This window comes from Onychomys torridus, chromosome 4 (genome assembly GCF_903995425.1).
Source record: "Onychomys torridus chromosome 4, mOncTor1.1, whole genome shotgun sequence".
Taxonomy (NCBI): Eukaryota; Metazoa; Chordata; class Mammalia; order Rodentia; family Cricetidae; genus Onychomys; species Onychomys torridus.
Window position 1 is genome coordinate 10,785,314 of NC_050446.1, and position 22,591 is coordinate 10,807,904.

Below are 22,591 nucleotides of genomic sequence, written 5' to 3' on the forward strand. Positions count from 1 at the left end.
TCTGTTAAATGTATTTTACTTGAACTCTCTTCAAATGATTTACTTTGGTGGCTAAAGGTGGCAAAACAGGCCAAGAAACCAACACACACTCTACCCCTTTACTGTGAACCTTCTCCACAGGCACGTAATGGAGAGCAGGTCCCACGTCTCTTGCAGATGGGGACTGGCAACTCAGGAGTCATCCCAGTCCCCAGGCTGCTTCCTGCCTCAGCCGCTGAGTCCAGGAAAAAGAACCATTGTGCCCAAGGAGGTGGGAGGCCTGCAGCCATCCCCATTCTAGCTGGAGAGGCCAGGTCCTCGAAGGGGTTCAAGTTGGCCTCCAAAGTCAGCCTGCCTTCCCCAGCTGGAGGGAAACCAAGGTGATGTCTGTCCACAGAGCTTGTGTTCAAGTTACAAAGGACCCCTCACCCCATAGATTTTGAACAGGTGAAGACTTGAAAATTCCAAGTCTGCTCAGTAGGGATAGTCCCAGCTTTCCTGGTGTGTGTGTGTATGTGTGTGTGTGTGTGTGTGTGTGTGTGTGTGTGTGTGTGTGTGTGTGTGTGTGTGTGTGTGTGAGAGAGAGAGAGAGAGAGAGAGAGAGAGAGAGAGAGAGGTGACCTCACTGTCTCTGTGTGGGAAGGGTTCCCACCTGGAGGCATCTTTTCTTGGGGGAGTGAGATGGGCAGGAAGAAAAGTCCTCATTTTTCCTTCTCCTCATGATAGCACTCCAGGGACTTACAGTAGTGAGGTTAGCCGCAGAGTCTGGGGTCTCTGGGGGGCAGCCTATAGGCACTCTTACTGAGAAACAGAAGCCAAACAGGAAGATAGCTGGTCCTATGACTCCGACTAGCTCCCTTTCCAACCAGCTGTGGTGGCCTGGGGACATCAATCTGAGCAACCAATGCCACCAGCTCTACTCTGGCCTTGTGACAATTAAATGAGATAAGACTCAAAGGTATGCATGGACTACACACTACTGTCCTTCTGTTAGAAGCACCCATGGTGGGAATGAATTGCCAGGTGTGACCACTCACAAATGGAGCAGAAGCATCGCCATTGTAAAGCCTGTGTGCCAGGCACCAGTAGTCTACAGTTTTCCTGGCAGCTTTGCTGAGCCCTTTGGACCAGACCCTGAGCATTGCTCAGAGGGGAAATGGCATAGGATGGAGCCATGCTTCTGGTCTTACCAACAAGCTCTTTCATGGAGCCCCCAGAGCCCAGGAAGCAGGTGTATTCATCTCCCCACCAGGGTCACCATGTTCTTTTCCATCTTCCTTTCCAGGCAGCCATCTGCCCACTCATTCATTCACAAATATTTAGAGTGGGGCCATGCCAGGGAAAGCCTGGGGTGGGCCCTGCAGGCTGGCCAACCCTCATGCTGGCACACAGCACTCTGCATGTGCAAGCTCACCTCCCCCCCCTTGCACAGACTCACCTTCTCCAGTAGCTGCCTCAGCTGTTTTGTGCGGGCATCCCGTGAACACATGGTCTGCTGGGGGGCGACTACCGTGCAGATACACCTGCCCTCACTGTCCTGGGCAGAGCTGTACACCTGCCAGCTCTCCTCGGGGTTGGTGGGCAACACCTGGAGGGGGCAGATGGGGAAGGGAATGGGAGAGAACGAGAGAATGAGTGTGAGAATGAGGGAGGCTTGTGCCTAGGTGCCAAGGACAGAAGCAGGTCAGAGGGACACAATGCCTTAAAATCCAAGTTCAGCCCTGGATGCTCAGAGTTTTGACATCTAACCAGGTTAATGCTTGGGGAGGTGGGAGGGGCTGCAGATGTGCTAGGCTGGCTGAGGGGCCATATGAGAAACCAAGTGGCTAACATCTTAGGGAATCAGACACTGTCTTTCTGTAGTAGGTCAGTCAAGCCTTGATCTGCTGTTCCCTAACACTTGAAGACAAGCACCATTGCTAACAGTCTCCATCAGCACCTACAAACTGAGAGCAGCAATGGCCTAGAGCTGTGCTGTCTCCCCGAAAGCAGCCTGGCTAAGAGGCTGGCCTTCCAACTCCATGCAGCTCCCACCCACCAGCCATTTGGTGGATGTCAACAAACATGTTGTGTAAGGGTCACCCCCAACCTCAGTCCAAAGACCGACCACCAGGGACCCAGAGCTGTGAGTGGCTAGGTTCACCTTGCGGGTCTTCTATACCACCAGTGACTCTGACCTTCAGAGACACAAGAGGGGCAACAGACACCAAGGCTTCTGCACACACCCCCATGCCCTCCTGCCCTCCTGCCCTCCTGCCACGGCAGCCTGCCCACTGTCTCCCAATCTTTCCCTGGCATCCTGCTCTTCTCTGCTATTTTTAGATAGGATGGGGAGGAAGGCAGGGAAGCTACAGTAGTGATATATTTCATTCACCCCACCTCAGCAGCTCAGGACATAGAAGCAGGCAAAGTCATTATCGGGGAAACTCATCTTGATTTGGTTGTTTGGTTGTTTGGTTTTGGGGAAGTCGCTCTGTAGACCAGGCTGGCCTCGAACTCACAGAGATCCACCTGCCTCTGCTTCTTGAGTGCTGGGATTAAAGGTTTTGACACCTCTCCCGGCACTAGGGAAACTCAAAACAACAGAAGAGGTAGACCCAACAAGAGTCATAGGTGTGTTTGTGTGGGGTCACACCACCAAGCCCTTGGAAGCAGAACTGGAGGAAAAAGGAGACTCGTCCTTCACCTCTCCTTTCCACTTAGAAGGTTAGGCCGGGACCCCTCACTGAAGGGTGGTCTCAGCTCAGCCTGCTCCAGCCACTATGGAAGTCAGCCCTACCCAGACCCTCCACCCCAAACCCTAGCCATCACTCCCCTCCCTAGGTTGCTGATGACACGGAGATGCGACTTCCATTTCAGAGGCGGGTAGAGAGGGGTGGGTGAAGGCACACGGAGGAGGAGGTGGTGGTGGGGAGTCCAGTCCCGCCCAGCTCCTCAACCTCCTCTGGAGTGGATCCTTACTTAGATCTTTGAATGGGGATGGGAAGAGAAGGGTGCCTTGGGATTTGGGGGGACTCAGATGAGACCACCGAGCTCTTATCTTCTGCCTTGGGCCCCACTCTGGGCCAGTCCAGTCTGCCGTTTACAAAGTGGGGCAAGCTGAGTCCTGGCTGGACCTAACCCACAAAAGGCTTTAAGCAGCATCTCCACCCCTTACTTGCTGAGTGACCTTGGCTAAGTCCCCAAGTCCCTAGCTTCGGCTTCCTAAGCTTCGCAAGGAAGGACTTCCTAATATTGGTGAACGAGGACTCTGGACTTTTGAACCCCTCCACTACCACCTGAGCAGGTGTCCTCAAGCCCCTTGAGGGGACCGGGCGCAGGAAGCATCGCCCCGAGACGCCAGAGTGCGGGTGGCGGCCGCAACTGGAGGTGCTGCTTAGCTGCAAAGCAGAGGGTGGGCTCGTGACCCCGGCCCCTGCATCCCTCCCTCCCCGAGTGAACCCATCCTGTGTCGCACAGCCTGGCCAGCCCGGGGCTCCGACCCAAGAGGAGGCAGGAGGGAGGAGGGGCCGCGAGGGCGCAAGGCGGGCTCACTTACGCCGGTGCTGCGGTCCAGCGTCCCGCCGCTGGCGGCCGAGAGCCGGGTGGTGTTGAGGCCCACCAGCGAGGGCAGGGTCTGGGACATCCAGTTGGTGATCATGGCCATGGTGCTTAGCACGACCCCGATCTTCAGCAGCGGCACCGACATCGCGCCTCGAGTGGCCTCCTGCGCCCGCGCCGCGTCGGCGCTGGCTCCCGCGCCCCGGGCAGCCTCAGGCGGCGGGCACCACGGCGGGCAGGGGCGCCTGGCCGCGTCCCCGCGCCCCCTCCGCCCGCCGCCGCCCGCCCGTCTTCGCCGCCCTGTGCGCCCTGGCCATCGCCGCGCCGCCCCGGCGCTGGGAGGTGACCAGGCGGCCCTGCCCAGCGCGCGCTGCCCGCCCGCGCTGCCCGCCGCTGCCGCGTCCCCGCGCGCTCCGCTGCCGAGAAGGGCCACCGGGTTCTGAGCGCGGCGCGGGCTGTGCGCGGGGGCCGCGGCTGGGAGGCGGGGACACGGCCGGGCGGCGGCCGACGCAATCTGCCCAGGAAATGGGTGGATTTTTCCTCCGAGCTCCGGCTCCCCGCCGCCCCCTGGCTGCAGGCAGCGAGGTCTGCAAACTCGTCGGCCGAAGAGTTAGGGTCACTCAGGAGGACAGACACAACGCTGCCCCAAACCGTAAACAAATATAAGCCCCCAAATCTCGCATGGCACCCGTCCACTGTCCTCCCTCCTCAACTCTCTCGGTCACACTCACGACCCTGCCTCGTTGAGGCCCCGGTTTCGCTCAGGCCTGCTTGTGGCTAAGAGTCTCCTTGAGGATGGGCCACACCACCTTTATTGCTGGGGTCTGTCTTCCCAGGTGGATTGAGTCCCAGGCAGTCTGGGGCTTCCCCTGAGCTCCAGAAAGGAAGAGAAGCTCGGGTGAGGTCTCCAGTGCCGGCGCAGGAGTAAAGAGGTGGCTACAAAGTGAAAGAAACTCCCGGGAACCTTTGGCAACTATCTCTGAAGGAAGGGACAGTTGGAATTCCTAGCGGGGACCTCCCTGGGCTTCTGGGAGCAGGTTTAAACAGAGAGGGGGTTGGTGTGCCCGCTGTGCACAATAGGGGGTGCAGGAGAGTGTGCCCACCTACCATCAGGAGCTGCTGGAAGCTTAGGGCTCAGCAGGCGCTAGAGGGACCACACCCAGGATCGCGAGCGTCTGTGCTGTGGGTCTAGATAGGCAGGGGTCCCTCTCAGGAATCCAGCTCAGGGGCAGGGCGAGCTTTAGCAGTCTCTCAGTACAACAGCACAGCCGGCACCACACCTTAATAGTGCTTTTGACTTTGCAGCAGCCTTCGAAGAAGCTGAGGAAAGCCAGTTCCTATGGGCATTCCTCCAAGTTGTCCCAGCCCTGGTTAAAGAAAGACATCCTATTCCCCAACTCCCACTGCACTCTAACCTGGTCGATTAGAGACTCCCTGGAAGGGGCCTTGAAAGAGATGTCAGGACAACGGGAGACTTGCAGATATCTGCCAAGAGGGATGTGACACCTTTCTAGGGCTTGTCTTTCTGTTTTCTGTCCCTATTTACGGAGAAAACTTCAACAACAGCCAAGATGATCCTGGCCTGAGTGCTGGGTGTGAGACTTGCTGGCTCAAGAAGTCAATTGGAGTTGTTTCTCTGGTTAATGCCTGGCATTCATTGGTGCCTCCGGTTTGGGTCGAATGCCAGCAAATTACAACAGTTGGGGAAGGGCACCATCTCTCAGTGAAAGCTGGTACTGCAGGCTAGTCACACCCAGTGGTCTTGCTGGATTCAGCACGCACAGAGATGCGAAGGCTCCGTCCTACTTGTCCTGACTTGCCTATTTCACACAGATTCAGGGCCAGAGCTGTGTCTGCCCAAGTCATACACACTTGCTCTCCACTATACAAAGGTAAGGGATGCTTAATGTTTCTCAACAACTACAAATCTAGCCAGTCCAGTCCACCAAAGTCGCTGCCATCTCAGAAGTCACAGACTTTTATCGAATACCCTACTTAGTGCAATACAAGGGGCAGCATGGCCCCAAGCTCCACGTCAGATGTAACATGGAGGACATAATTGGCTTTGTTAGACACATTACATGGCCAAATACGTAAAACCTTTCTTGCTGTCTGTCTGACAGGCAGATGTCCCCAAGCGGAAGAAGGCCTCAAGTGGCCACTCTACATGTAGACCTTGGGATCAAGCTGAGCTTTGCCATGAACTTCCATGAGATGATGAACCAGCTAATGAGCCTTTCTGTGGCTCAGCTCTCTCACCTGAAAAATGGGCTTAACAATAGTAATTTTCCTCTGCAAGGTGTCATTAGAATAAAGGATCAGTGCAGGAACAAGCCTTGCATGCTGTGGTGACAGTCATTGTCACCTTTTCAAATGACAAAGTGGACTCAGCCAGCAACCTGTGCTGGGCAGGCTGTGGAGCTGGGATTTGATGCAAGATGTGATGCCCCTGAGCCCTCTGACATTTCTCTGGGGCTGCTGTCAGTCAAATGCCATGGAGAATTGAAAGTGGCCCCCCATAAGTGGAGATCCCTTCTGGGTGGGGTAATCTATGGTAGACATGTAACCATAATGGTTTTGAAGAGCTCCCAAGTCTTCTTTAGGTGAGTAATGTGCCTGGGTTCACAATTGCTGCCCTGAATTGGAGAAGCTTAACTTAGCTGAGCTTTTGAACGGAAATGGAATCCAGGGCGTTTGCAACAATGAAGCCTGGGACTGTTCAAGTAGTTCCAGAAATAAGTAGAAAGCCTTCAGTACCACCGGCCAGGGGCTGTCTTCCACCCTCACCAGGACAGATCATTGTGCCATGACTTGGAGATTTGACCCCAAGCTCATATTCCTTGTGAGCCTATGTGGGGAGTCATAGCTAAGGAGTACTAAATGTAGTTGATGCAACTCACATAGAACTTGCCAGAGAACTGGCCACTAAATTCCCAAGGTCCCTGGGAACTAAGCTGACATCGAATGGCAAGCATTCACCCAGGTGGAAAGAAGTGCTAACCCTACCCACATTGGTGCTTGTCTAAAGTGACAGAGAACTGGAGAAACACACATCTGATCACCCCATAGACAGTGTGATTGGCACAGAGGTGTACAGTGAATACAGAACTAGCCTTCCAGCTCCAACCCACATCTGATCCTCTCTCACCAGAACACCAGCCTCTCCACCTGCTCCTGAGCCTCTCCACCTGCGCCTGAACCTCTCCACCTGCGCCTGAGCCTCTCACCTGCACCTGAGCCTCTCCACCTGCGCCTGAGCCTCTCCACCTGCACCTGAGCCTCTCCATCTGTGCCTGAGCCTCTCCACCTGCTCCTGAGCCTCTCCACCTGCTCCTGAGCATTTCCACCTGCTCCTGAACTTCTCATCTGCACCTGAATCTCTCCACCTGCACCTGAGCCTCTCCACCTGCACCTGAGCCTCTCCACCTGCACCTGAGCCTCTCCACCTGCGCCTGAGCCTCTCCACCTGCACCTGAGCCTCTCCACCTGCACCTGAGCCTCTCCACCTGCACCTGAGCCTCTCCACCTGCACATGAGCCTCTCTACCTGCGCCTGAGCCTCTCCACCTGCACCTGAGCCTCTCCACCTGCTCCTGAGCCTCTCCACCTGCACCTGAGCCTCTCCACCTGCTCCTGAGCCTCTCCACCTGTGCCTGAGCCTCTCCACCTGCACCCGAGTCTCTCCACCTGCACCTGAGCCTCTCCACCTGCGCCTGAGCCTCTCCACCTGCTCCTGAGCCTCTCCACCTGCTCCTGAGCCTCTCCACCTGCTCCTGAGCCTCTCACCTGCACCTGAATCTCTCATCTGCATCTGAGTCTCTCCACCTGCGCCTGAGCCTCTCCACCTGCACCTGAGCCTCTCACCTGCTCCTGAGCCTCTCCACCTGCGCCTGAGCCTCTCCACCTGCACCTGAGCCTCTCCACCTGCTCCTGAGCCTCTCCACCTGCGCCTGAGCCTCTCCACCTGCGCCTGAGCCTCTCCACCTGCGCCTGAGCCTCTCCATCTGTGCCTGAGCCTCTCCACCTGCTCCTGAGCCTCTCCACCTGCTCCTGAGCCTCTCCACCTGCACCTGAGCCTCTCCACCTGCACCTGAGCCTCTCCACCTGCACCCAAGTTTCTCCACCTGCACCCGAACTTCTCACCTGCACCCGAGCCTCTCCGCCTGGGCCTGAACCTCTCCCCTGCACCCGAGCCTCTCCTCTTGTACCTCAGTTTCTCTCACCTGTACAAAATTGCCCCACCTTCACCTTAGCTAATCTGAGGAGCTGAGAGGTTCAAGCTAATCTCTCCCAACTCTTCCAGGTCCCAAGCAAAGTCCTGCTGAGAGTCTTTTTCCAGATTTGGCAGAAGGGTTGACTCTCCCATAGGCATTTGTGAGGGACCTTGGGAAGAGCTGGAGTGTCGTTTGATTTAGTGTGCTACACAGCATTTCCAGAAATGATCCTTGGGTTGTGGAAGAACATAGGCATTTACATTAAAGCATCCATGGTGCCAGCCAATAGCCAGTGTTCCTAAAGAGAAACTCAAACCCTGATTTTACACGCTTTCCCTTGAAGCAAGGGTTTGCCCACATTTGCCACTGAATAATCATCACACTGACAGAGCAGGTGCTGTGCGCAGACAGTCCTGAGGATTTGCCATCCAGGATGTCACTGTGTCACAGAAGCCCACAGGGGAGTGCTACCCCCAGCTCCACTGTGCGTATGAGCTGCTTGGCTTTGGAAGATGACCAGGTATGGCCCAGGCAGTGTGGTGAGACAGCGCATTCTCAGGGCAAAGCCCCAAATCATGGCAGTGTCCTTGCCTCTTGGATGTCTTGGCAACAGTCTCTTGAGTGCTGGGACTATGCAACCTATACAACTCTCAATCCTGATGACCTCTGGAAATCAGTCAGAGCTCTCTGCTGAAGCTGGTAAGATCTCGGAAGACCTGTGTTTCTGTCACCTGTGGTGACACTGTCAGGTATCTATCCTCATACCCTCCCCTGGCCAGCCTTGGCAAATGTATCAACAATCATAAAAGAAGAATACTGGCCTCCCTCCATGGCCTGAGTTCCTCAGCTCTGAAAGTGAGAGCTGAGTCTACAAGCTGGGTCAGGACACTTGCCCAGACACAGCCCTCCTGCCAGGGACTAGCACATGGTAGGTAGGGGGTGAGGGATACTAAGGAATTTTTTTGGCAATGACAGGGTACGAGGGCCAGGGATGCACAGGACACCAGCACCACCTCAGCACCAGAGAACTGAGGTCATAATGCAGGAACCTGCTCAGGCATGGGGCCGGCAGTGACCGCTGGAGGGAAGCAGGTCTCCAGTTCATTTCTTGATGCTCCCTAGCAAAGGACAGCTCCATAGGACAAAGCCTGGACAACACACTGACTATGACAATGTCCGTGTGGCCTATTTTCAAATAGTTTGAGAGGAGGGGGGAAGAGAAGAGGGGAGGAAAACCAGAAAGGGAGGAAGAGGGAAAGGGGGTAGGAGAGAGAGAGGAAAGAGAAAGAAGAGCAACAGAGACGAGGAGAGACTGAAATAGAGGGACCAAGATAGAGAGATTGAGGCAGACATCAAGAAACACAGAGAATACAGAGGCAGACAAACGGACAGGGATATAGACACAGAGAAAGGAAAATAGAGACAAAGAGGCATACAGAGATGGGTAGGAAGCAGAGAGAGGGACAGAGAGACAGACAGTGGCAGAGAGACAAACAGAAGAGTTCCCACATGGAGCTTTCTTTCCCCCTTCCATGCTTTTTCTCATTCTCTAACACAGACAGGACCATTCTGGGAATAGGAAAATAATTGCTTTTAGCCCAGGACATTCTTCCAGCAGTCACAAAAGGCCCCATGGGCAGCCCGACCTTATATTGCTCACATAAGCCCATGTGGGTCCTCCAGGAGCACACAGATGGGTGAAGTTGTATTCTCCACTCCCACCTCAGCCTGGCTCCTTGGACTCTGGACTACCACCTGCAGGCCACGGGTATATGACCTGCCATTTTTGGCATGCCTGAGTGGCTTTGGGGACTATGTCTTGCTGCCCTATGTCTTGTTGCCCTTGTTCTCTGTCTGTATCATGGGAAGTGAGGGCAAGAGGGGCTGTCCTTCCCTGTGGTCCTGGTGAGAAGGCAGAGCTGCCAGGGCCAGCCCAGCCATGTGAGGGAAATACACTGCAGCCACCAGGATCCACTGTATTTGGGGTTTGTTCTCAGAGCTAGCAAGAGAGCTAATCCAGGGACCTGAGGTCCTTTGACATTCCCTCCCCACTCTCTTCTACTCTGGTCCCAACCATTCAAGTCTCCCAGTGACCAAGTGCCACACCCTCTTAGCAGAAGACTCCATGACCCCCAGCTGTCCCTAAGACAGTGACCCCTACTGAGGCCAGATCTTCTGTGTTTCTGGCTCACTGTGTCTGCACCTGCTTCCTGTGTTCATCCAGAGAGCTGATTGCCATGCTGCCCCCTCGGGCCTTAGCGGTGCCCCTGTCCTTTTCTAGCTTCTTTAATGTCTGTGGGAAGCCTCAGCACAAGTGCCCTCAGCTGTCCAGTAGAACTGGGGCCAAACCCTGGGAGTGGCGCCTCTCAGTGGGCACATTACCCTCGGGGCTAAGCTACAGTTTCCAGGAGCTATAAACACTCCATTTCCTCCTTCCCAGGAGAGAGAAGTCTCCACAGCGGAGGACAGGCTGACTTCTCTGGCAGCAGCACCTGACCTAGATGTGAATTAAACTATGCATGATTAGCAACATCACGTTGACTGGGGTTGTCCAGCTGGGAGTGGAGGAACACCAAGGAGCTCATACCTGCTCAGCCTGTGGACTCTAACGCTGTCAGATTCTGTAGACCTGTTCCCTTCTCTTGAAGACACTTACTCTCCAAGCTGGGCTTTCCCTAAACCCTGCATGGGGGCCTCTTGCTGCAGAGTCAAGGCTGAGCTGTGAAGATTCTCAGCAACTGCTAACAAAGGTTCTGCTATCTTTGGAAAAGCTCCTGCCTGAGAGTCCCCAGTGACACTGATAAGCACAGGACAGTAGTCAGGCCCTCTCCCTGATTGCCATACACACAACCTAATCAGGAGACTGACTCAGAGGCCAGGCAGTCCTAGGTAACAGAGCAGGAGCCCCCATGTATTGGGTAAGCGGCAGGGTGTAGGGACTAGTATTCTAAAGGCACAATTACTGGAAAAGCCTCTTGCCATTTCTTGGAGTTCTGCTATGGCTTCTAAATGTAACTAGCACCCTGCGATGCAGTGAGAAATGCACCCATGTTCTCTCGTTGAGCCTCAGACTCTGAGGCTCACCGGCAGCCCGTGGAAAGTCCCTTCTCAGAGCCTATAGAAGGAAGAGCCGTTCTGTATGCTGGGGCAGCTCTGAGCAGGAGCACAGTTCCTCTCAGGATCCACTCAGACACTGGATTGGATAGAATTGATTTAGGTAAGTAAGGTCACTACTGGTCAACCAATCAGAGATGCTGAAGAGTCAACATTCTCCCATCTCTCCCTGGGATTCCTCAGTCTCTCTCTCTCTCTCTCTCTCTCTCTCTCTCTCTCTCTCTCTCTCTCTCTCTCTCATTTACTCTATTTACTCTGTTACCAAATACTTTGTTTTGTTTAGAAAAGGGTCTTACTCTGTAGCCCAGGCTAGCCTCAAACTCAAGGCAATCCTTGAGTCTCATGAATGCTGGGACTATAGGCATGAGCCACCACACCTGGCTTCAGATTTTATTTTCAGATGAGTCCTGGGGATCCTAGACTGACTCACACTTTCTATGCAGCTGACGCCAAGCTTTGGCTCCTCCAGGCTCTACTTCTGGGGTGATGGGGTGTTCTCCAGCAAGCCCAGTTTTATGTGGCACTGAGGACAGAACTCAGAAGGACTTGCATACATGCTGGGCAAACACTCCACCAATTGTGCTGTATTTTGGGGTGTCAGGTTTTAAATGTCACCAAGCTGTACCTAAGGAGCATCCTGGTTAGAGCTGGGATCGGAAGAAACCAACAGCTCTGTGGAGCAAGAAGAAGTCATGTTCATATTTGTAAAGAAGCCACTCTTTCTGGCTGTCTCCTGAGAGGTTGTCATTAGCTATAACCTGGGTGCAGAGAGCTGGTGGTCTAGGCAAAAAAGTTATTGGTGAGGAGCCTCAAACAAGGCAGGTCACACATAGACAGCACTGGTCCCTTTGAGGAGGCCTAGGTCATCCCTGCACTGTACAAACTGCACAGATCTTGCAAGTAATGGAGCCACACACAGAGAGATTGGGTGATCTAGAGACTTGGAAGTAGGTGACATCTGTTCCACATGGCTAGGTTCCACTTGTAACTTCTGGGATCTCAAGTCACTGAGCAAATGCTGGAATGCCAAGGAGGTGCTGGACTCCCATGCAAACTCTGGCATTGCTCTAAGACTGAGCCCAGGAACCTCAGCATGCATTATCAGATGCCTCTGGGTCTTTGCAGGTGAGGGGGCCCCCTGAAGCCTGAGCCTTAGTGGGAGGAAAGAAACCTCTATCATGGAGTTCAGACCCTATGATTGCTCCTTCCTGCCTTTCCTGCTTCTCCTTGAATGTCAACTGTCTAGGTCAGCATCTTGTCCCACAACTAGATAGCCACCCACAGCTCTGTACTAGAGGTTGGTGTGACTTGGGGACACACCAGGCACCTCCTCTTTCAGGTGCTTCATGACACAGAGTTGTTTATTTTTCTGTTTTAGCAGGCACCTGAATTTCAGGTGTCAGACAGAACTGGAGCTGCATCCGGGGCCCCCCACAAAGATTGCTCCTCCTCCCTGAGCCTCAGTGTCCTCATTTGGAGAATGAGGGCAACCCCAGGCCATAGGGACATTATGATATGAAAAGCTGGTCCCCTACAGACAGGAGGGTGTCAGAGACAGCTGGCTGACCTCCCGCACCCTAAGCCTCTAGAGAGCTGCTCTATGTGTAACAATCTGAACAAGAGTAAAGGGGGAGGGGGAGGTTTTGCTTTCCATCTCCCACCCTCCATTGGACTACAGTGCTGACCTCCGTCACCTGGAGGTGGGACTAGCCAAAGGCTGCTGGTCTCTGCCAACTTGCACAGAAACAGCATCCACACCCTCTCTAAAGGCCAGAAGCTGCCTCTTCTCCCCACCAGCCCAGCTCAGGCTCACAGCTCCCCCCCCCCCACATCTAATTCAGTGTAGCTGGTAATTAGTTTTGTATTGCCTTACACGGTGATGTTAATACTGATTACAGGGCCTGATAACTTTAGCAATAAATACTACCCAAGGCAGACAACCACCTGCTCTTGACTGGAGAAAGCTGAGGTGGGAATGAGAAGCAAATTGCTATGAGTGTGAGGGATTTAAAGTACTCTGCCCATCAGCAAGGTAGGCCCAGGTATCAGTGCTGTGCCTCAGGAGCCCCCAACTGTGGTGAGAAGTGTCACCAGTCCCCGAGGCAGTGCCCAGTGAGGAAGTTCTATGTGTTCTAACATGACAGCTGCAGGAGAAGAGCCCAGTCCTGCCTGGCTCCCTGGTCCTCCACGTCACATATGCTGTGTGACCAAGGCAGATGAGGGGTGCAGTGAGGGGAGGGCTGGGCAGATGCGCAAGTTGTCCATGACACCCCCTGACTCAGGCTTACTGGGATTCTGAAAGGTGAAGTTAACGTTACCTGCTCTGTCTCTACCTGTCCCATCCACAGAACTACCTAGGTGTAGCCAGGTGCCCGGTGGGGGCCAAGGCTTGTTATAGCTGCAAGCACCTACAGTGACCAACAGTCCATCAGAATCTAGGACCAAGTGCATAGTAGTCACTCAGTAAAGACAGAAACGGAACAACACTCGCAGTAATAGCTGGAATGAGGGAAAGTTCTATGAGCAGGGACAGCTTTGGCCTCACTAGGGTGACCGCCAGTGACACTGCACTGCTAGAGAAAGCCACGCTGGGCTGGGAGTGATGGCTGATGAGACGCAGCTCCCCAGCACAGTTGCAGAGCATGGGGTACAGGAGGGAAGGTTTCTGAGCCTTTGATCAACAGAAGCCTCTCCAGCCCCCTTCCTTCCTGCATCCTCCTCTCTATCTTCCTGCTAGGGGTCACTCAGAAACAACTCTAGTACCCAGCTGGGGTGTCACCCTTCTCCCCAGTTTCTTCTGTTCCCCTCTAGAGCACTTGACCCAGACACCACTTGTGTTAAATGACATGGCAGAGCCCTACATCTTCCAACAAAGTGTATTGCCCCAGGTGACGATGACAAGGACTTAGATTGGTGTGTGACCATAAGGCCATAGCTGAAGGGGTTAAATCCAACTGGCTGATGGCCAAGGCTTGTTACAGAAGAGGGCTACTGAGTGGAGAAGATGCAAGAATTGGACAGGGGGTTTGTGGGACAGAGAAATCCATGAAATCGTCCCATTTAATTGTCCTTGTTCTAAAAAGATGGAAAATCAGACTCAGAGAGGCAGAGACCTGACTCAAGGTCACCTGGTCAGTGCTTAGTGTGACTAGAGTAAGAACAAAACCCTGGGTTCAAGGTCATTGCTGCAGAGCTTCCCAGCCTTTCCTATTCCACTCCCACAGACCACACTTCTTTGTAAGCAGAGGCTTGGGGTGGCTGTGCATGGGCCTGGGACAGGGAGCCCCAGTCATGCCTCCAACCCAGGAATGAAATAAACAACCCAGTGCCCCCACCAGGAGGCTCAGGGTGATGTCACTGACACTGTCCTCAAAGAGCATGGATGTCAGCCTTTTATTGAAAACCACAGAACAAAGCCACACCAAAGTGCTTTCTGTCTGAGGACAAAGTTCATGACGGCCACAGCTTTGCATGGAGCAAGCTGTCAATCAGTACTTGGCATTTGATTGAGTGGATCATTCTGAGCCAGCTTCTGGGAGAACAGATGGCCCAGCACATGCTCTATGCCCCACCTGCCTGCCTAGATCCTGAAGGCAGCCCTCATTATGGGCTGGGATGGCCCATCCATCTCTGACTGGCTCCCATGCCCACCTGCACCAGTCCAAACTCACCACCCTGGGATCTTGGGTCCTCACTGTTTAGAAGAGCTGAAAGCAAGTGTGGCTGTGGGGGGCACTTACCCTGTCACGGGTGGTGGCGGCGGAATATGAATGCTTTCTGAGGCCCAAGGGTGTTTGAGTAGTGTCTCTCGTCACAGTAGAATTGAGAAAGCAGATCTCTAGGCATAGATATCCTGAGGGACCAACTGACTCAGTGAAGCCTGGACTCACATCTCAGGTTGTCACCACTGACTACAAGAACCACCTGTCCCCATCCCAGTGGGGCTTCTGACCTGGGTAGAGGCACCTGAGCCTTCCTAGACACAATGTGGTTGGGCAGTTTGAGAGATCTTGGCTCATGAGACTTGGTGCTGAAATCCCATCTTTCGGGGATAACGGGTTTCTCAGACATGATTCTACAAAGGAGAATTCAGGGGCCAGCCCAAGGAGGGCAGGAGAGGTGAGGAGGGAGTGCACCTGGCTGTCCTCAGAGGAACCTCAGGGCTCAGGCCCTAAGAGAGAACCCTCTAGGTAAGCAAATAATTTCATTGTCTTTCAAGTGCTGTGAAGGCTTGGGGTTGCAGGAGCTGACCAGGGTCCTGAAGGCAGCCCTTGGGGAGGGAGCTCCTTCTGGGCCCAGAGATGCCAGTGTTGAGTGTGTAGGGGGTCTGCCGAGGCCCCTTGCTGGAGAGCAGGCTCTGTTCTCACAGATCAACAAACAACCACCATAGAGACAAAGCTTCTATCTGAAGTTGAACTAAAAGTTTCTCCCTGTAACAGTGGATATTTGAAAAGACAGGTAGAGGATTTAGGGAGGAAAAGCTTGTAGTCAGGCAGTGGAGGCCTAGGGTGCCCAGAAGGACAAAAAAGCCTTTAAGGCTGGAGGGTCTATGGGGACAGTCACTTTCAAGACTACCCAGGACCAGCCATCTCTATGCCAAGATATGTCAATAAAGGATTTCCCCTTGTAAGGTTAGCCCACTGACAAGAAAGATCTGTGTGGCTCTTTTTGGCACGTGTGTGTGTGTGTGTGTGTGTGTGTGTGTGTGTGTGTGTGTGTGTTCATTCATCCATCCATCCATACACCATGCCCAGCCAGAACCCTCTTCCAGGCTTTCCCCAGAGGGGTCAAAGAAGCTCCTTTCCCAGAGTTCCACAAAGACCCTCTCTAGGAGTAACTGTCCAGGAAGCTCCAAACAAAAGGCACAGAGGGTGAACAAATCCCACTGTCAGGTTAAGTTTGAACTGTGTGACCTGGACAGGGCTAACCAAGCCAGCAAGGGCTTCCAGGTGAACAAGGGAAGCGTGTTCTAGAGTCTTCCTCCTGCTCTCTGGTCTCTCCTCTCCTTTGTCTCCTTTTTTATTCTGAGAGATGGATAGATCGTCCAGGCAGCTGGGATTGGGACCAAAAGGTGGGCTGTCATCCACATCCTGGACTTCCGACTGCCCACGGTGGGGGGCTCAACTCAGATCAGGGCACAGTGGCACCGCACAAAGGGCATTTTAATGTCACTCCTGAGCAGCCCCAAAGCTGGCAGGCTCTTTCCTGTGAGCACAAGCACCCTAGTAGCAAAACAGCCTCCCAGCTGAGAGCTCACAGCCTCCCAAGCTGCAATTTTAAAATGGAGAATACCCTCCCAGACACACACTTCGCTTGGTACATTGTTCTGGACAGATGAGCGCTGGGCATCTCCAGCCGTCCCACATGCACACAGCACATCACTCAAACCCTCCACAACCAGCCAACAATGCACCCCAGCGCCTTGCAGCTGCCCTTCCAGGGCTTGGTGGCACCATGCCCACCGTGCAGAGGGTAGCGTTGTTCCCAAAGGGACAGACGGGCCACCGAGGGGGGTGTGTTGGGAGGCAGGAGTTAAGTACCTCCGCTGGCAAAAATGCCTGGGGGCTTGGCTGTCACCTCTTTCTTCCCTACTAGATGACAAACCCAGGAAATGAAGACCCTAGTTTGCCCTCTGAACTTCTCAGCAGGAGTGGGGAGGTGGTCTTGAGAGAGGGGCTGCTGTGCCCCACAGAGCCAGCGCCGCAGAAACCTGTCTAGATCAGTCAGCACCCCTCCCTCAAGCCCCGGACGGATGGCACTCAGGGTCCCCTCTTCAGCCCCAGCCCCGGGGACAGCTCCCCGACTTTGCCCGGCTCTCAGTGGCCCTGGCAGAAGAAAATGGCGTTGGTCACACGTACTTGGGTGAGTTCGGTGCCCATCACCAGGAGGACCAGGAGGCTGAGGAGCTTCCGGGCCGGTTGCATGTCTCGCGGCCACTCCGACGTCCTGGCGTGCGGGGCCTGGGTGCTGGCGGCTGGCAGCTGCGGGGACGTGGACGCGCTCCTGGCTGGGGCTGGGGCTGGGGCTCCGGCCGCGGCTCGGCTCCGGCGGCGCCTGCTCAGCAGCCGGGGCGGGCGGCGCGCGGGCTGTGCTGCGCTGAGCTTCGGCTCTGCATATTTATGGTCCCGGTTCCGGAGCGACTGCCTCTCGGGCAGGGCTGGGCCGGCGGGGCGGGGGCTGCGCCTGCTTCTCCCCGCGCGCCAGGCGGGTCCCCGCGAGCCCGGGCTCGGCGGAGAGGCGCGCCCTGCGGAGCTCGGCGGCGCGCCCGGGCTGCAGCGATGCCAAAAGTTTGCTCGGTGAGGGGAGCGGGCGGGGGCGGCGCCGAGGGACCGGCGCGCCTAGCTCGCTCGGGGAAGGGAGGAGGGAGGGCGGCGACCGGCGGGGAAGCAGGCTGGGACAGGATGTGACATCAAAAAGGCGGGGGAAATTGAACTGGGCCAGACAACTCCATCCCGGCAGCCTTAGGCCAAGGGGGAGCTCTGGAGACCCGTGCTGGAGACTGAGTTAGGGACCCCTGAGTGGTGACATGGTGGTAAAGAGAGGTGTTGGGGATGGGTGAAGTGGCATCCTCAGACGCCGGGCCCATAAGCTGCATGGGTCCCTCTTAAGGGACCCTTAAGGAGCAGGGTGGCAAGGATATTTCCAGAAACATTGAGGAGTCAGGTCATCCAAGACTGGGAGAGGCCTTTCCTTTACCCTGTAGGTGGTCAGGTAGGGGCTGAAGTGTGAGTAGGGAGAGGTGCTGTGCTCCATGCCCAGGTGGGGGCTGGGATGGGGGTCTGATCTTGTGTTGGTGTGTGTGACACCCACATACATGCGGTGGGGGTCTGTCCTCGTCACTCTTTCCCCTAGATACCTTGTTAGAGCCGTAGGTCAGGAAAGGAGCACCCAAGAGGGTCCGTGGCTGGGGCCTACCTGTCCTTGTCCCTTCTCTTGGCTCTAGAGTCCTCAGCTGGGGTGGAAATGCCCTTTTTGTGTATTCTTGTACCCAAAGCTGCAGACTGGAGGAGCTTGTTTTGGGGCCAGGCTTGTCTTCCATTTAAATCGCACACTTTGGGGGAGGAGTCCCCAAGGACCTCTGTTTGCTGAGAAGCTCAGGCAGCTGAAAGCTTTGGAGGCCTCTCAGCTGATTTGTTCCCATCGCTTTGTTTTCAGTCTTGGGAAAACGAACTCCAGAAAGAAAATCCCCAGTAGCAAATAGCAGAGCAGTGATGGGATGTGGCCCCAGGCTTTCACGTTGCAGGTGAGGACATAGGGGCTCTGGTGTGGGACCTACCCAGATAGTTCCGAGCAAGGTGGGGTGTGAGTTCCTGTGTGGGCATCGTCAGGGGCTTTGCCAGGGCCACTCCAAGCTCTTGAGAGCGGACTCTAGCAGGGAAGCAGGCCTGGTCTGTGCTTTGGATCATGAGTAGGCCACAAGATGGCTTCTTTTAGGTCCAGTGGCACAAGAATAGTGTGGCTGGGTGAAGTTCATCCCCATGGTAACAGCTGACAAATGTTCTCCCTTTTCACTGTTGAACAGTGTTTCATGGGGCATGGCTCTGAGGGTGGACCTTGATTCTCCATCTGTCTGCTTGTTCAGGGATTATTCACGTGTTTGGGTGTTTCCCTTCTCAGCTATGGCAGAAAGCTGCTGTGAAGCTGAGGGTAAACACCTGCCTCAGGTGCTGCTTTCAATTCCTAGAAATGGAGTGGCCAGACGGCTGTGTAATTTGAAAAGTACAAATGGGCTGAGGAGATGGTTCAGTTGGCAAAGCACTTGCTGCAGGAGCCTGAAGGCCTGAGTTCGGATCCCCAGCACACTTGTAAGAAGCTGGGCAAGCCTGTAATCTAGTGCCAGGGAGGCAGAGGCCATGGGATCCTTCAGCTTGATGGTCAGTCAATCCAGCCAGTCCATGAGAGTTCCAGGTACAGTGAGAGAAGAGGAGTGAGTGGTGGAGATACCTGACAGTGACCTCAGGCCTACACACACACACACACACACACTCATGAGTCGGAAGAGAGATTAGGCATTCCCGAGGCTGAAGGGAGGGGAGTAAGGAATGGATACTGAGAACAAAGTCATGTTTGGGGTCATGAGAAAGGTTCTGAAGATGGAGGCAATGGCTGAACAGAATGGTGACTCTTCAATTCATGGTAGTAAATTGTACACTTGAAATGTCATGTATTGGATATATTCTTAGCCCAATAAAAAGATAATAATGTCATAGACTCAAAACCTTTGACTTGCACACTTCAGACTTACCTATCTATCTATCTATCTATCTATCTATCTATCTATCTATCTATCTATCTATTTGTGTGTGTGTGTGTGTGTGTGTGTGTGTGTGTGTGTGTGTGCCATGTATGAGAGTCCCTACTGAAGTCAGAAGAGAGCATTGGTTCCGCTAGAGCTGGAGTTACAAGTGGTTGTGACCTCCTAATATGGGCATTGAGAACTGAACTCAGGTCTTCCGGAAGAACAGCCCAGCACTCTAAATGGAAGAATTCTGTAGGATGGGAGTTAGTGTTGATAAAACTGGTTTTAAAAAATTACTTACACAGTCTTGGGATGTAGCTCAGTGATAGAGCAGGCACAGGGCCATGGGTTCCATAAACAACAACAACAACAACAACAACACACACACACACACACACACACACACACACACACACAGAAAAAAAATCCATATGCCAAAAAGAGCCACACAGATCTTTCTTGTCAGTGGACTAACCTTATAAGGGACAATCCTTTATTGGAGAGAGAGAGACAGAGAGAGAGAGAGAGACAGAGAGAGAGAGAGGAGAGAGACAGAGAGAGAGAGAGAGAGAGAGAGAGAGAGAGAGAGAGAGACAGAGAGACAGAGAGAGAGAGCTTACACATAGTTTTATTGCATGATTTAAAAAACATAATCAAACATAATACAATGAGGTTAGCATCAAGAAAGCCCACCCTCAGAACCACTGAGGCACAACTTGGTTCTTACACGTCCATTCTGTCATGCACATGAACAGAAGACAAACAAATGATTGGGAGTTTTGGGTCTTTACAGCCACAGGGCCTAGGTTCTGATCCAGCCCTGCCTCTCAGGAGTGGCTGTGATCCTGGCTGGTCACCTCTGGGTGCCCCACCCACCCTTGCCAGTGGAGTGGGTGATCAGTTCCCCACTGTGTCCACCCAATGGAGCAAGGAGACCAGTGAGAGTCAAGCACCCAGCCCTGTCTGGCACTCAGGGATGGCTGGAGACGGGGAGAGAGTGAGGCTGTGCCTTGCATGTTCCACCTGGAAACTCAGCATCCCTCAGCACAGTGGTGTGGAGTTTGCCTATGACTTGTACACACTTTCCTGTATATCTTACTGCCTTGCTTATTTTAGTCAATGTTTTCAGCTTTATGTATTCTAATTTTTAACATTTGTTTGTATTATTGTTAATTATGTGTCTGTGCAGGTGAGCACAGGTATCCATGGAGGACAGAAGAGAGTGTCAGATCTCCTAGAACTGGAGTTATGGGTGGTTGTGAGCCATCCAAAGTGGTTGCAGGAAACGTAACTACAGGCCTCCGAAAGAGCAGCAATGGCTCTTAAGAGCTGACTCTCTCTAGTCCCCTATTTCAGTTTGTGAAATTTTGTATTTTTAATTGATTCATCATATTTGCTTTTTCTCCCACATACTGCCTTGTTTATAATACTCAGTGCAATGTAAAATGTATAACAGTTATTATGCTGTACCATTCAGCCCACCTCTCTAATCTCTCATTCCTGGGGGTTGTTTTTCATCTGTGGACTTGGGACCCACAGACACAGAAGCCAACAGTACTGCACTGAATATAAAGGAGAGAATAAGGCAGAGCCAAAGCTACTGCCTCCCCTCGAGTTCATCATCGTGGGGAAAGACATCTGTGAAGATTGCCACGGATGGGGGGCCCATGCATTTCCACCCCACATCCTCACTTGGACTCTCAGTCCTGTGTTGAAGGCCAGCAGCTCATGTGCTCAGTTTCTCCTCCTTGTGGCCCTTAGTGCTCCATGCCTGGCCCTTCTCTCAGCTTGTGCTGTCAAGGTTGAAGCCTATGCAGGCTGGCCCTATTTCTGTGTTAGGGTGGATGCAGTGGTCACCCTTCCTGTCCCACTGCCCACTGGCTTCTTTTGGACCCACCCTGTCTCAGGGTGGCCCAGTCCTCCAGGCTGCCACACCTCATGCAACTCTCCAGATACAAGGCTTTCCTGCCTAGGTTCAAGGGCTCGCACTTTGGGTAGCCCTAGCTTCCCCATGCCAGCCTTGAATCTGTGCTGTCTCAGTCATGACTCAGTGGGTGCCCAGCCACCGGGGCTACCCTACACAAGGGCCAGCTTGGTCCGCCCCACTTCCTAGCTCCCTAACTACCTCACCCGCTGTCTTCCTGATGGACCAGCCAGCTTGCCTGGTGTGCCTCCTCAGGACACCGGCAAATCGATATACTTTGTACTCCTTTAAGCTAGGCTTCCTGCTACCACTGAGCCTCATTATAATGTGACAGAGTGTTGCCAAGGTAACGGCACTAACTCCCTGTCCTCTCTTTGAATTTCCTAGCAAATGGGGCCTGAAACCTTCCCAGCTGTCCAGCTTCGATGGTCTTTGCCACCAGAACCAAGCCCAGAGCCTTCGGATGGCCAGCTTCCCATTGTCATGGTGCAATTGAGGTAGGTACCCCATGCAGCCTGCTGTTCCCAGGTCTCTGCTCTGCCTCCTCTGACCGAGCTTGTTAAGTTGGGTCTCATGAATGACGTTTGTTTATTGGAAACGCACTATTTGACAGGCACTGTGCCGAGGGCAGGCTGGAGAAAGGGTCAATGGCAGATGGGCTCATACGAAGGACAACAGACTTGGGCATTATGACCAGCTGTTTCTATCTGGAAGCTGTTGGGGGATGATGGGGTGTCTGCTTTCACCCCTGTGTGTTGTGTGCTATTTCTGCAGGATTGACAGCTATGGTCATGAAGACTCAACCCATCATCCCAGTTATTTGCAATTCTTAGCCCTTCATCTGGATTGGTCATGAAGCAGTAACCTACATGCTCCTATGGAACCCTTGTCCTGAGGAAGGGCTGGGAAGTTTCCAGCACCATGATACAGCCACTCCTGCCTAGCCACTACCTTTCTTGTCCTGGCCACATGGGCTATGTTGAGCCCAGTCTCTTTTCCCCCATCCCCTGCTACCAGATAGCAGAGCAGGCACTACGAACTCTGTTCCCTTTAAGGTTTTTTTTTTTTTTTTTTTTTTTGAATTGAGCTAGGCAAACGCTCTACCACTGAACTAAATCCCCAACCCCATTTTGCTGTCTTGGCCTCCCAACTCAAGGGGTCTCAGGTACCCTAGAAGTTGTTTGACCTTCCTTCCCACTCAAGTTCACTCCCTCCAACCCCAACTCTGTGTTCTTGCTACTGTGGGGGAAATTAACTGGGTGCTCTCTGGGGAGCCTGATGCCTCATCCCATCTCCACTCTGTGACCACAAGCTGGGCCTTCTTCCACTTCATTCTGTAGATAGGTGAGCTCTGGCCCAGGAGACCAGCCTCTCCACCTGTTCATTTCTATGAGCATCAACACATAGCTGTTTGCCCACCTTCAGTTAAGTGCGCCCCACCCCTTCCGGCCAGCATCCACTGTGCTCACCTCTTAGACCCCTATGCAGAGCTGTGGGTCATCACCGACCGAGTCAGCAGCTGCTTTTCCCAGCCTCCTCAGTGGCAAGTCTTGCTCCTCAGGACCACTGCAAACGAGTTTAC

The 22,591-nt window shown here is 53.7% G+C and overlaps 1 protein-coding gene and 1 long non-coding RNA gene across 5 annotated transcripts in view; one reads left to right on the forward strand and one right to left on the reverse strand.

Annotated features, from left to right (window-relative positions):
• Olfm1 (olfactomedin 1) overlaps positions 1 to 17,167 on the reverse strand; it is a 38,435-nt gene extending 21,268 nt beyond the window's left edge. Inside the window, exons 1-2 of one of the 4 annotated variants that reach the window (XM_036186580.1) lie at positions 16,705 to 17,167; positions 1,418 to 1,567 (exon numbers count right to left, since the gene is read on the reverse strand). In XM_036186580.1, the coding sequence (XP_036042473.1) occupies positions 1,418 to 1,567; positions 16,705 to 16,770 (216 nt within the window). In that variant the 5' untranslated portion in view covers positions 16,771 to 17,167. Of the gene's footprint in view, positions 1 to 1,417; positions 1,568 to 3,517; positions 4,015 to 16,704 lie in introns of those variants that run through there. The other 3 variants (XM_036186579.1, XM_036186583.1, XM_036186581.1) reach the window with 3 other exon arrangements.
• An 848-nt stretch (positions 17,168 to 18,015) lies between these two features.
• LOC118583186 lies at positions 18,016 to 22,034 on the forward strand. Its single transcript, XR_004944831.1, has 3 exons — positions 18,016 to 18,089; positions 21,397 to 21,506; positions 21,784 to 22,034. It is a non-coding gene; the product is annotated as an uncharacterized LOC118583186 (long non-coding RNA).
• The last annotated feature ends 557 nt before the right edge of the window (positions 22,035 to 22,591 follow it).